The 15,085-nt window shown below is 40.5% G+C and overlaps 1 protein-coding gene across 2 annotated transcripts; it reads left to right on the forward strand.

Moving 5' to 3' along the window:
• Window positions 1-491: 491 nt before the first annotated feature.
• On the forward strand, window positions 492-12,185 carry riox2 (ribosomal oxygenase 2). 2 transcript variants are annotated; one of them, XM_062433141.1, is made up of 11 exons: window positions 522-538; window positions 1,226-1,510; window positions 2,873-3,325; window positions 3,636-3,755; window positions 5,942-6,070; window positions 6,334-6,437; window positions 7,093-7,195; window positions 8,933-9,095; window positions 9,203-9,291; window positions 9,429-9,539; window positions 11,477-12,185. In XM_062433141.1, the coding sequence occupies exons 2-11, from the start codon at window positions 1,283-1,285 to the stop codon at window positions 11,627-11,629; spliced, it is 1,653 nt and encodes a 550-aa protein (XP_062289125.1). In that variant the 5' UTR covers window positions 522-538; window positions 1,226-1,282; the 3' UTR covers window positions 11,630-12,185. The 2 variants fall into 2 exon arrangements, with proteins under 2 accessions (XP_062289126.1, XP_062289125.1); XM_062433142.1 differs by lacking the exon at window positions 1,226-1,510 and having other exon boundaries at window positions 492-538.
• Window positions 12,186-15,085: the final 2,900 nt, after the last annotated feature.

A 15,085-nucleotide genomic window follows, 5' to 3' on the forward strand; every position in this document is an offset into this window, starting at 1 on the left:
CATTGCTGAGAGGTGCTGGAAGATGAATAGACTTTACATGACCGTATAGTTTCATATTTGATGTGCTCTGATGTCCTTCATTTCCTTCTTATTTTCATTGCCATTTTCTTTTCAGTTTAACAAAATTAAGCTTTCAGTTTGAGTATTTCCATTTAAGCATTTGCATTTTAAATGTCATTTTTTTCACTGTCACTTTACATGCTGATGAGCAGTTTGGCACCCTGCGTGACAGCCCCTCCCATCAGTGTGTGAATGTGTGTCAATGTGAGAAGGTGCGTTGTGTAAAAGCTCTGAGTGGACGAAAGACTAGAGCCATATCAGTAGTCTATTTACAAAAAGTGAGTGTATCAAATGTTATTGCATTATCTCAGAATAACTACATTTATTTATATTTAAATTATTGTAAATACACTCCACACCAGTTGGTGGCGGTAATGCACCAATGGATTGTTTCCCAACCGCCAATAAACTTAAAGAAGTAGCAGGAGGAAACTCACGTGGGGAATTACAAAGGAAGGGTCGACACGCCGCCGGAGAGGTAAGACGTTAACATAACAGTTTAAATGAAGAGGCTGCTGTTGCACTTCAGGCTCCACTGTGTTTGGTTGACACTGAACAGTGCTGCTCCCTGCTGACATGCAGTACACTAGCTGTTCTTCCTTCCTCACACTGTTTGGGTAAAATCTAGAATGAAATCTTCAAAGTGTATTAATATCTTAACATGATAAGAAAGTAGATCTAAATGTGCTGACAGCAATGCACAGACAACATAAAACAAGACGGATCATTATAGTTGAGTCCATGAGAAACTGACACTTCAAAATGAAGAATACAGAATCCACAATATTGGAAAATAACTTGTAGGAAGTTTGACTTTGGTTGCCAGGAGCTCTCAATATACTGAGTAAATACATTCAGAAAGAATTAGACATTAAACTTAACAAAGGTAACTAAATGAATACAAGCAAACTTAAAGATGCAGTGTGTAGGATTTAGAGGCTCCTAGTGGTGCTGTTGCACATTGGAAACAACTGAATACCTCTCTCCATCCAAGGAGGGCTGAGTGATATGACCAAAATCTCCTATTCAGATATAGATCATTTCATATCTCAGTGACGATATCAATTCAATGAATAAATGCTAGTAATGTAAGTAATGTAATGCATGTTGTAATCATCGACTTGAGTACATCATGTGGTTCACTGTCTATCCTGTGTGTGTGCAGCACATACTCGGAGGGCTCAGCCCCACCTGCCATGAACCACAGACAGCAGCGAGTAGCATGACCATAAATTACAGCAAAATGCAGAAGAGACTCAAACTGAGAGTGGGGTTGAGCCCTCCATGTGTGCAGCACAGAAGAAAGAGAGCGTGGTGGAGCTTCCTGTGCTCTACTATGTTTGTCATTAACGTCATGTCTCCAGCAGTGGAGAGCAGACTCTCTGCTGCACTGTTAGCTCCAGGAAAGATATTGTTGTACAACAAGCTGATCAGGCACAGCGCTCTTGAGGTAAAACAGACTGAGGACAGCAGACTGGGTTATTTTCATCACCTCATAATGTGACTATCCTAAATGTTAACTTCATATAAATCTCCAAATTCAAGCTTTGGTAAAAGGACTTCATACAGTGTTGCTTGACAGTTTGTGACCCTTTGAGAATTTGCTCTATTTCTGCATAAATATGACCGAAAACACGATGAGACTTTTATACAAGTCCTTAAACTAGATAAAGAGACATCAATTGAACAAATTAGTCCAAAATCTTACATTTTTTTGTTCTACATATTTGTGAGAGGCAAAATAATGTGAACCTCTAGGATTATCAGTTCACCTGAAGGGTAAATCATAGTCAGGTATTTCAATCAATGGGATGACAATTAAGTGTGAGTCTGGGGGGCTGTGTTTTATTGAAAGAAGACAAATCTGGGTCTACAAAAATCTGAGCAGAGTGGTTGTACAACCAAGATCACACTAAGAGCAGGTATGTCGTAGTAACAGGAGGCCACCGGGACCCCAGGGTAACATCTAGGAAACTAAAGGCCTTTCCTGCACTGGCTACAGTCAGTGTCCATGAGTCTACCATCAGGACAACAATGAACATCAATGGTGTTCATGGCAGAGTTGCAAAAAGAAAGCCACTCTCCAAACAGAACATCTACAGTTTGCTCAAGACCATGTGGATAAGCCAGAAGGTGAGTGGAGAAATGTTCTGTGGACAGATGAGGCCAAAATCAAACTTTTATGTTTGATTGAGAAGCGTTTTGTTTGGTGATGAGCAAACCCTGCATTCAAACATAAGAACCTCCTCTCATCTGTGAAACATGGTGCTGGTAGTATCATGGTCTGGGTCCTCTTTGCTGCCTCTGGACCAGGACAGCCTGCAGTCACTGATAGAGCTTTGAGTTCTGAGTTGTGCCCGCAGATTCTACTGGAAAATGTCAAGGTATCCGTCCATGACCTGGAGCTTAACAGAGAGTGGGTCTTGAAATAAGACAATGACCATAAGACAAGTCTCTCTGAGTTAAGACTGTTCTGTAAGGAGGAACGGGCTAAAATTTGGTTGAAGTTATTGCTGTGAAAGGGGGCAGACCAGTTACTGAAAGAAAGGGTTCACATTCTTTTACTTCACACAAATATGTAAGAATAGATCATTTTCCTCAAAATATTAATGCATATATTTAATGTCTTTGTCTGGTTTCTTCCATTATCTAGTTTTAGGACTCATGTTTTGTTTTAGGTCGTATTTATGCAGAAATAGAGAAAATTGGAAAGGGTTCACAAACCTTTAAGCAGCACTGTATAACGTCTCTCTAGTCTTCTGAGTTATATACACTTACTTGTTACTGATAATATTTTTGAATTTTTCCTCAGATAACAATGCCGAAGAAAAGCAAAAAAAAGAATGTGACACGAAGAAAAGATGATGATGATGATGAGCAGCTCCCTTCTAAACAAAGGAGGGTTGAGCAGAGTGACACTCCTTCCACTCTGTGCTTTGACAGCCCTGCTAGCCTGTTCGAGAGCCTCGTCCAGCCAGTGGGAACAGAACAGTTCTTCAGGGAGTACTGGGAGAAAAAACCTCTCCATTTGCAGAGGTCTGATAACAGCACAGCCTCTTACTACCAGTCTTTGTTCCAGCTGTCAGATCTGCAGCGCCTGTGCTCTCAGGGTCTGCAATACTACAGGGATATTAATGTTGTTCGCTGCATCAACGGCAAGAAAAAAGTGCTAAACAAGGATGGGGAAGTTAAGTCCAGCATTCTTAGTAGGAACTTGGTTCAGAATAAGGCCACCATCCAGTTCCACCAGCCGCAGAGGTTTAAGGTGAGAATGCTACTAGAAAAGAGTGAAGAGCCCAAGATATCATGATTTTGCAATGTGAACAAGTGTTATCTGTATTTAGTGTACAAGTATTACCAATAAATTATGTATGTATTAGACCAGAATATCTACCACTATCATATGGCAGCTGCACAGAAAATGCAATCAGACTGTTGGAACAAGAGCTAGAGCCTCCCAAAAGCAGAAAGTGTAATGAAACCTTTTAAAAATGTCTTAATTACTTACCACTGAGCTAAGATCAGACAGTTGAGTCAGAAACAGCTCACTTGTACTTTTTTCTGTGTGTTGTCAGGATGAGTTGTGGAGGATCCAGGAGAAGCTGGAGTGTTTCTTTGGAGCCTTGGTGGGCTCAAATGTCTATATCACACCACAGGAGTCCCAAGGCCTTCCAGCTCACTATGATGATGTTGAGGTACAACAATGATCCAGGAAATGAGTCACTGAACAGCTAAATCCACTTCTTATTTATACAAAGTCCTTATTTCACAAAATATTTATGACCAACCCCTTAAATCACTAAAGGTGCGTTCAGACCAAGCACGATGATGCGATGTCGTGTGACAAGATTACGTGTTAAGTCAATGCAAACACGCGATTAGATGCGACTTCGCGCCGACGACGCGATAAAGCTGGGTTAAGACCAAACGCGTCTGACGCAAATTGAACGGCAAGTCTACATCGCGATAACACACGATTTTATATCAGGCGGCGCGAATGAAGTGTCTGAAGCGGTGCGAATAAAGTTGGAAAAATGTTCAGGCGGCATCGCACCGCGACATCCAATGAGCGGCGAGTTTCTCCCGACGTCACTGTAGTTGGTGTCCAGGTGGGAGATCCTGGCACAGACTCGAGCTAACAGCTGGAACTGGCTGTCATCCAGGCGGAGCTCCAGGAGGAGACGGGGAAATTCCCCCAGCTCAGTGCGTCTCCGGAAGATGTCATGAACCCAGAGACAACGGCGGGTGGTTTTCTGGCGCTTCTGGATCTTGTAGAGTAGGTACAGTGCAGCAACGGTGGTTATGTCAGCCATGATCGACGTGAAAAGAGAGCGGGTTGAGAAATGAGCGGGCAAACGTTTTCACAGGCGCCTTTTTTTTTTCGAGCGACAAGTGCGAATGAAGCGATGATCCAAAAGTTGACATTTATGATCAAGCGGCGCAATAGAAGCGATTTTTTTCGCGTCAGACGCTTTTGGTCTGAACGCAGCTTAATGCGATCGATGCAATGCCGTGAAAATCGCTCGCGATGCCGTGAAAAATTGCGCCAGCGCGCGAGTTGACAATTTTTTACTTTTGCGGCGACATCGCGTGACACCGTGCCGCGATAGCCTATCAGCGTTGAGATTCTCCAGACGTCACATACGTCATGACGTATAGCCCAGCTGGCTTTCCCTTATAAAGTTTTGAAGAAGAAAAAAAACAAACAGCTGACTGTCCCGGCATAGATTCAACAGTTAATTTACGTGTGTTTTTGTCAGTTGATGTGTGCCGCAGGAAATGGAAGAGCCTCAGGAGCCTCAGGGACACATATGAGAGAAAAGAGTAAGTGATCTCAGCCATGGTTGATGATTGAAGAAGCAATGTTGTTGTTATCTAGTGAAAATGGGCGGGCTCGCTGTACACGCAATGACGCCAATTTTACATTATGGTCACGCGTCGAAACTCGATAGCGCGACAGATTCTCATTTGTCGCGTTCGGTCTGAACGTAGGGTAAGAGCTACTTTCTTTTTTTTTTTTTTATTACCCACTGATGGCAGTTCACAGTGTAATCAGGCCAGTGGTAGGGCATTTTTATTTAAGGATGTTGCATCCTGGTTACTGGTTGCATCCAGCTAATTTTTGTATTTGAAAATTAGCTAATAACTACAGCTGTCACATAAATGTAGGCGGGATAAAAAGTATAATATTAAAATATCATATTTAAGTGTAGTATGACTATAAAATGTAGTAGAGGAGCAAAGTAGAATACAATAAGGGTGCATAAGAATTGTACATTTAAATGTATTCATTTGGCAAACATACATTTGTTCAAAGTGACAAGTTATAATCCTAGCCAACATAGATCAAAGGAGAAGCCCTTGAAAAAAGGGTGATAAAGTACTCTCTGAAGTGTTAGGTCTTCAAGCAGTTTTTGAAGAGATTCTGCTCAATGAAGAGACTAACTCCAGGCAGGAGCCGTATGAGGGCAAACGAGGACAGTAGGACCTGCCTTATTGTCAGATTAAGAGGCTGAATTCAGAGTGGTTATTTCAAAGGGAAAACATTGTTCTTAAACCTGGTGGTTTTGGTGGACAAACACCTGTAGTGCTTCCTAGAGGGCAGGAGTTGAAATAGATAAAGCGCACCATGTTTTTTCAAGTGAGAAAAATGGAGATTTATGAAACTCTTACCAACCCTCTAGTTGCCAGGAAAATGTATTTATTGTTGCTTTAATTTAAGTCCTTGAGTTTTATTTTCTCAGAGTTTATCAGCTAAGAACCATAAGTGAAGATGGCCTGCAAAGAGTAATAAGATCAACAGGATCTGACCAGCAGACAGCAGGTACAGACTTGGATCTATCAGTAATATGCATTTTTCCTGATCTTGCTCTTTACCCAGGTATTTATTCTGCAGCTGGAGGGACGGAAACGTTGGCGTCTCTACAGTCCTACTGTTCCACTGGCAGCAGAGTACAGTGTGGAGTCAGAGGAAAAGATTGGCAGCCCAACGCATGATTTTATACTGGAGGTACAACACTCACTGAAGGCGACCTCTGAATGCCAATTCTGAGTTACTCTGATATCACTTAATTACTTGCATGACAGAAGCTCACTATTTCTGTTACCAAAGCCACATGTCTGAAATTGGAGTCTCATTAGGAAGGGATCTTGTCACAGAAAATATTTAACAAGTACACTGACTATATAACCTGTGAGCCAAATATCTTCAAGATTTTTATTTGGTTGGTTTAACTTGTTTTTTCTATATGAGTGACTCAGCTCTCTCCTTAGGCAGGAGATCTTCTGTACTTCCCCAGAGGAACCATCCATCAAGCCAACACTCCAGCAGGAGTGGACCACTCCACCCACCTGACTCTTAGCACCTACCAGAGAATGTACGAGAGCTCCTCCCTTCCACAGCCTTCACTAACTCACACCTCTCAATGTTGAGTGTTTTTAGCACTTCGGTGGCTAATTTTGCTGCATCACTTCAGGTAGGGTGTAGAAGAACCATGGTGTGACCACTAGGTTGCAACACAAGCGGGGAATGTAAAGCAGTATCATCTTTCCAGGTGTGTGCATACTAAGCTCACAAGATCAAGGCAGCTGCAATTTTTGAGCCAGGTGCCACAGTGGCTCTTTAACAATTGCAGAGACTTCAGGGCTTGTAATAGGAACATTGGCCCTCATTGGCACATCCTTCAGCCTTTATCAGTCTCTCTTTGGTCCTCTTTTGGCATGCAGTTCAGAATGCTATCAAAACATGATTTTATGGAGATTCATGAAGGTAACATTTATTTTCTAGAGATGAACAGTGACTTTCATTTTCAATTATTTTCAAAAGTTGAGATTTACTGTTGGAGTAGAAGTTTTCTTGATTGTGATACACAAGAGCGATAGCACTGAAGTAATGGTGTCTCATCTTCTTTCATCTACAAACAGGACTCGTTTATACATTTGGCATTTGTCCCTGTGTGATGTGTCTGATAAATAGTGTCACATTTTAGGAAACTCCTTGAGCTGTCCTCTCTCTATCTTTCCTTACCTCAGGTCATGGGGAGATTTGCTGTTGGACATATTTCCGAGCATGCTCTGTGACAGCAGCAGGACTGATGTCAGCCTGAGAGAGGGCATTCACAGAAGACTTTTACTGGTAATTACATATTCAAATGAAATTTGTTTTAAGATTAAATGAAAAATAAGTTACAGTGATTTCCTTGAATCCTTTACCTGTCAAGTATAGTGGAACAGTTAAATTAAATAAAAAGAATCACACTTAATCACAAATATGCTTGCATAGGTGTGGTGAGGTAGGATGACACTGATGTACATATTGCTTTGCCTGGATGTGAAGAATTTCTGAAAGGATGTAACTGATAAAACTGTCATCCATGTTAAATACTACAAGCTGATCTAGTCTTATTGTTTGTTATTGTTACATGTTATGTCACAAATTCCTCCAGACTTTACTAGACATCAGATTAAATGTTCCCAACAGCTGGCAGACACAAGACTTACTGTAACAGATTGCCTACAACAAACAGATACCACGATGAAGTAATGGCGGTGCTGGCTACGACAACCAAAAGTTTGGTTAAATCATGTATAAAATTGACTAAAACTGTGCTTCAGAAGCATAATAGAAAACAGACTCTGCCTTGGTTGAATGACACTAAATGGCATTTAATAAAGAAAAAAAAGAACAGAGCCCTCAAATCTCTTAAATTGGGACTGAAATCTGACCATTTGATATATAAAAGCAACAACTCAGGAAAAGTACAGCTAACCATCCTAACCATCTGGTGACATGATAACAACCTCTCTCTAAATGTCAGTAAGACAAAAGAAAACATTGTTGACTTCAGAAAGATCAGAGGAAAAAAAAGTTTTTCTCTCAAAAAAAAAAAATCTTTTTATTAGATTTTTCATTTACTTACATCAATAGTTGACACAAACACAATGTATCCAGATAATCTTGTTGAGAGGTAGTAGGAAGTTTGTCTCACACAGTGTATGTTGAAAGAGACAACAAACTGGCCAGAATGGCTTCTACAAACGAACCATAATTACCCATTATCCCTTCCCCCCCACTGCTAGAAGAAAAGAAAGGAAGACAGAGAAAAAAGAGAAAAAAAGGAGAAGCTAAAACAAGTAAATAGAATAAATAAAATAAAATAAATAAATATAAAAAACTAACTGAAGGACTTGCAGGCGGGCGGCAATCACTTTCTGGGTGAATAGTTGTACTAGCTAAATACTCTATGCAGGTTTGTTTGAGAACAGTACCAGAACTCACAAGTGAAATTCTAATCTTCTCAAGTTTGATATGAGTTAAAACCTCCTTAAACCAGCTATTATGTGAAGGGTGTGAATTTAAACAAGATAAGGCTTCTGGTCAATCGAGTTGAAAAGGCCAGTACGCGGCGCTGTCACAGGTATGGAGTTTATTCCCTATCTTAATTCAAGAGCATATTAAATGGATTTGAGAGCAGTATTTATTGATTTCATCTCAGATTTTGTGATATTTTCTCTCAAAACTCTGCTCTCATGCTCAAATTTGCTCTGCGCATGCTCGCACTGTGTCCTCGCACTCAGTTACAACGCTGCTGAACTTGAACTTGATTTGTAAAGAAAATGATCTGCTTTAATTGACCTAAAGAATATGTGATTTAAATAAGGATATGGACATAGCATTCATTGTTTAAGTATAAAGCTTGTCCATGTTTTGGGTTTCTCTCTGTTGGGTCATTTTCGACCCTCCTTTCCAAAAACACTAAACACCTGCAACTGCTGCAAACTTCTGCTTATCACTGAATATAAGATCATTTATTCACATTCACATTCATACTAACTTCATGAGGGTTTGTCGGCTGTCTTTTTGTGTGTGTAGACTAGCATTGAAGGCCAGGACACCAGTCGACTGGCAGCTTATCTCAGATCTCTGGCTGATGAAATGGATAAAGGGATGCAGACATTCCGCTCAACTCACATGAAGAGAGACTTCATCATCAATAGACTGCCACCGTACAGCCAGCAGCAGCTGCTAACACCATGTGAATGAGTTTGTAGCAATTTGTTTGTGTTCAGAGTTTTATAGGGAAATGTATACAGTTGTACACATATGCCATTTTGTGCCTCTAAACTTGTGTAATTGTCACAGCGGGGAGTATTCCTACCTTGGAGGATACAGTGTGTTTAAGATTTAAAGACCACATGGTAATAACTGTGGAGCCCAACCAAGAGAAAACAGTAAGTCCATTAAGGCTTTCATTTAAAGCACTTAGCTTGTTTTAACTCCAAATGTCATTCTAACATCACTGATCAAATGTCCTGATGAACAGAAATGATTGAATACAGTGTAATGGTCAGCTGTGTGTGTGTTTTAGGATGAGGCCGCAGTACTGGTCGTCATCGTCTTACATTCTTTGAAGAACCAGAGGGAGAACCACATGATGGGTGAAAGTGTTGATGAAGAGGAGGAACAGAACATCTCCAGGGTAAGCTATTGACTTACTGAATCAATCAAACAAGAACAATTTAAATAGCTCAACACAACTAAGATTACAAGTGGTTTCTCCAAATTCAACACAAAATGCCACTTTTAATGACTGCTGCAGCCTCAAAATGATTCAACCCCTTCATGACAAGCATCTTTAGTACTATAGTAGAGAACCCTTTTGCTGTTATGACCTGCTGCAAACGTGATGCATAGCCACATACCAGCCTCTGGCAGTGTTCCTGATGAATCTTGGCCCATTCCTCATGGGCAAAGGCCTTCAGTTCACTAATATTCTCGGGTTTGCGTGCTGCAACTGCCTTTTTCAAATCCCACCAGAGATTTTCAATGGGGTTCAAGTCAGGCGACTGTGATGGCCACTCTAGTATCTTCCAGGACTTCTTCTGAAACCACTTTGAGGTATGCTTGGGATCATTGTCCTGTTGGAAGGTCCAATGATGTCCAAGCTTCAGCTTCCTCACAGACGGCATGACATTTTCTCCCAGGTTTCCTGATACTTGATTGAATCCTTCTTGCCCTCCACACGCTGCAGGTTCCCAGTGCCAGAGGAAGCAAAGCAGCCCAAGAGCATCACTGAGCCACCGCCATGCTTCACTGTAGGCAGGGTGTTCTTTACAGCATCTGCTTCATTCTTCCTCCTCCAGACATACCGCTGATCCATAGGCCCCAAAGTTCCAGTTTTGTTTCATCGCTCCACAGAACAGAATCCCAAAACCTCTTTGGCTTATATATATATAGTTTTGAGCAAATTGGAGCCGACTTTTCTTGTGCTTTTGGGTCAGTAGTGGTGTACCTCTTGGAGTACGGGCATGGAACCCTTCAGCGTTTAGTATGCGCCTTACTGTGGAAACTGAAACCTCAGTGCCTGCCGCCACCAAGTCTTGCTGCAGGTCTTTTGCAGTCAGTCGAGGGTTTTTGACCACCTGCCTCCTCAGGACTCTGGTGGCAGCCGTTGATAGCTTCCTTTTTCTGTCACGTCCAGGTAGTGTAGCCACTGTTCCTTTAACTTTAAATTTGTGAACTATGCTTCCAACTGTATCTCTAGGAACATTCAGTGCCTTTGCTATCTTTTTGTATTCTTTTCCTTGTTTGTGCAAGGCAATGATCTTTTCTCTGAATGATTTGGACAATTCTCTTGACTCCATATTTCTAACATGCAATGAAACGTCACCATCAACAGTCCAGGTATTTGAAGGGTTCTATATCAAGCACACCTGATGCAACTAATGAAGCCTTTGATTGGTGTGCTTTAGACCTCACCATGATTTGCAAATGTGTGCTCTCATGAGAAATTCTATTCAGGGGGTTGAATATTTTTGAAACTGCAGTAGTCATTGAAAGTAGGATTTAGTGTTGAATTTGGATAAAATCCTTGTAATATTAGTTTTAACTATTTAAACTGTTCTTGTGTAATTTGTTTATTGCAAACACCTGAGATATATATGTATATACACACATTGTCCAGTGGGTTTGGGGCTGAGTTGGAAAGTCAGAATGTAGACACTGTTCCTTATTACATGAGCATTTCTTTTCCTTTTTATTTAAAGATTTCTTTTCGTCACAGACTCCTTTATTTAACAGTTGACAGATAGGAAACGGGAGAGAGAGGGGGGTGTGACATGCAGGAAAGGACCTCCGGCCGGGATTCGAACCGGGGTCAGCTGCGTATGTGGCATTCGCTCTAACCACTCAACCACCTGCACGCCTACATGAGCATTTCTGGCAGAAAGACAGCCAATCTCAATGAACTGTAAAATACAAGGGAATTAATATTTAATATATGGGGGCTGAGGAGTGGACTCAAACAGCAGAAACACTTGTCTTGCACCACGGTCACTACATCGAGCATAGTCCTGATGTATGTGTAAATATGTCTGAGGATGTTCCTGAATGCTCAAACTGTGTCTGTCTCTGCAGGGTCTGCAGTTCCCTCTGTCCCACCTCCAGGCTCTGCAGCAGCTCCAGCAGGCAGAGCAGCTGGCTGTGGCCCAGCTCCAACTGCCCACACAAGAAGCCAAACTAAGTCTGGTCCTTGCCCTCTGGTGTGAGAGCCTTCTGCATGTGTTATAGCTGAAGAATTAAATCCACATCCATTGATTATTCTGAATATTTCAAGACTCTTTCCACAAGTGTCTGAGGTTATATACTCTAGCTTTTTAATGCTGTAGTGTGACCTATGGCGTTGATTTAGCCTCCCAAACAGGTGTGCATTTGAACCTTACAATTTAGATTTTTTTTTTCGTGTGTGTGATTTCTTTTGTGTATAGGGTGAAGCCCTTCAAAAATAGGAGACTGAACTTTTAAAACTGTAATGACCCAGATGGAATGGCATATTCTTCTCCACAGCATCTCCATTTAGACTTATACATTCAGTAGACCAGCTTCACACATGAATGGTGAAAGGGGATGTAAACTGACATTCTCTGTCAGAATGTAGTCAGTTCCTGGTTAATGAACTCTCTGCCTCCCAGCCAGCTGATCCCTTAGTTGGATTGCTTAACCATGCCTCATACAATTCTAATTGTCTCTTAACTGTAGGAATTGGTATTGCTCAGGTATCTAAGTGAGTGGCAGCTGGAATACCTGGACATGATGATGTTTATGTGCTGAATAAAGTTGAATGAAGTTGTGCAGTATGTGTAACCGTTTTACTGTCTTGTTATAGAAAATTTGAGGTCACGGGTCCCCAGTGCCTCAGCTAGAAATGATGACCAGACACCTAACACTAAGGGCCTGATTTACTAAAGGTCTGTGTGTGTAGAAACGTGTGCAGACTTGACATCACCCACAAAAAATGTGCAAGCTGATCTACTAACGCAGCGCACTGAGGTTTGTGTCTTTCAACTGTGTAAGATAATACACTCTGTCCATTTAATATGTTTACCATAATGAATATGTAATATGAGACGTTAAACCCCAGTGTGAAAAATACAGGGAGGAGAAAATGTAAATATGTTATTTAGCACACACATTGTGATTTACCAAACCTGAAGGTATTATTTCTGACACTAACTCAATCAATCAATCTTTATTTGTATAGCGCCAAATCACAACAAAGTTATCTCAAGGCACTTTACACATAGATCAGGTTCTAAACCGTACTCTTCAGGTTTTAATTTTAAAGAGACCCAACATTTCCACATGAGCAGCATTTAGCAACAATGGCAAGAAAAAAAACTCCCTTTTAACAGGAAGAAACCTCAGACAGAACCAGGCTCAAAGTGGGAGAACATCTTCCTCGACTGGTTGGGGTAGAGAGGAGAGAGAGGAAGGATAGGAGAGAGAGATAAGCACATAGTTCATAAACATTGAAGCTAGAAGGTCTGGGACTGGAATCTGTCATCCAGACGTCTACAGGCCCAGATTACCTGTGAGACCAGAAAGCACAGACAACTCCGGGGAAGAAGTTTAGGTTATTGAATGCATTAATAGTACATGAATGTTAATGGATAGAGATAACTGTGTCTATAAATAATACCTTTGAAGGACAGGTATTAACCTGCTGCACTGTGCTCAGATGACTTCTGTTACTGTAGAGAGGAGGAGACGGAGGCACAATGACAGAATACACACAGGAGTTTTTCCACCTGTGTTTATGTTTTTTGAGTGGAATATTTTTGGTTTTACTAACAGCATTGACTTTGTCACAAATACTCACAATATTATATATATATATATATAAAATATTTTATATGGGTATGTGTATCTCTAAACTGTCTAAATCAGTCAGTAGCCAGCTGTATTTATCATAAAATGAAAAGAATTAATAAAGTAAAACTAATGAGAAATCTCTGCAATGCCAACTTATACATGGATAACCAGGGGAACCCATAGACTGCTGGGTATGATGCTATCTGTCTGCCTTCCCCATGGAAGGATGGGACGCTGTGTGCTGTGCAAACAATTGTTTTGCACAGCTGTCTCTACTTTTAGAGATACTAGGAACCACAAGTAGACCTACATCCTTGAAGTACAATGTTCTAGCAGTATGGTGACAGTAATAGGGTAATAGTCTTTGTCAGAATACATGCAGCTGCATTCTGAACCAGCTGGAGAGTCTTTAAAGACCTGCTAGGGCAGCCTGAATTGTAATAATACAGCCTTAAAGCAAGGAATTCATAGACTAGTTTTTCAGCATCATACTCAGTGCTATGACGCCTATAGATGGTGTTGTACAGTCATTTTCAAGCTAATTCGTGAACCGGAAAATGTAACAAATAGGGGGGAAATGAATAAAATTCTCCTACATTTTGATCATTTTAATTGTAGCATATTTTCTTACTGCCCTTACTGATTTTCAGTCGTATTGGCATTTCTGACTAATTGTTATCCTACCTGCTCAGTATTAAAATGTCCTAAGAGACTCCAGTATGAGAGGGGACATCATTCACTTTTACTTTAGCTTTTTTTTTCTCATTGATCTCAAACCTTTTATTATATTTGAAAAAGGGTAATTTCACTGCTTTTTTGCCATTCAGATCACATTTGACCTGGCTCAGATCAAAAACCAGTATACTTAGACATGTCACACCTGGACTAGATTAACCTAAAGACTAAAATACAGATTCAGATTTGACAACAAAATATTATTTACAGAGACCCAACAATTCCCACCTCGAACAAACACTTTGCCAAAACAGCAAGGAAAACAGCCTTACACCTCAAGCAGAACTCGGCTCTTGGTGGTTCCAAAAACCCTACAAATAATTATTATAGTAACAAGTATAACTTTATTTGGTCTTCTTGGCTCATTGTGGTGTTCGATGGCATGTCTTGTAACGAGTGTCTTACTTCAAAATCACTGCTTAAAAACAATACATATTCATAAAATAGACTTGTACTCTCTGGAACCCTCTGGAGCAGAGTGCCAAAAAGAATCTTGTAGAGGGACAAATTTGACCCTTGGGCCCTATTTTCTTCATCCAACAGATGCCAATCCCTCCAGAGATATTAGATGACATTTCAGAAGTATTGAGCAGATTGAATGGGGATGCAGCAGTTGTCCAACAGTCCAGGTACAGATTTTGAACATTTTCATTAAATATTGACTATATTGAATGTAACAGTGAAGTCAGAGTGGCACACAAAAATAAAACTTCTTTGTTATCAAATATTCAGAATACTTATTTTTATAACATAAAAAGGGCTTATATTATGTTCATCACACAAACATAATGTTGGAGTTGAATGGGTTTCATAGCATTATGTAAAAATGGGATTCCTCTTTAGTAATACAGTATATTGGTGATGAATATTATTAATTTGTCATCCCTATTTAAAGATGGAATTTTCATAGATATTTTGAAAGGGTAGAACATGTCTCCCAGCAGCTAAAGAACTGGAATTTAATGATAATGGTTTTTGTGTCATTAAATGGAGTTCGGCATTTGGAGAATCAACTGGAATGGATCGGCTCCTCTCCCTCATACACAAGCATCTGCTGAAATTCCTGAACTTTTCCCTGGTCTACAGGACACATATGTGACCCTGCTGCCATCAATCATTGATTCATTCCAAACCAGCGAG

Source organism: Scomber scombrus, chromosome 14, assembly GCF_963691925.1.
Source record: "Scomber scombrus chromosome 14, fScoSco1.1, whole genome shotgun sequence".
Taxonomy (NCBI): Eukaryota; Metazoa; Chordata; class Actinopteri; order Scombriformes; family Scombridae; genus Scomber; species Scomber scombrus.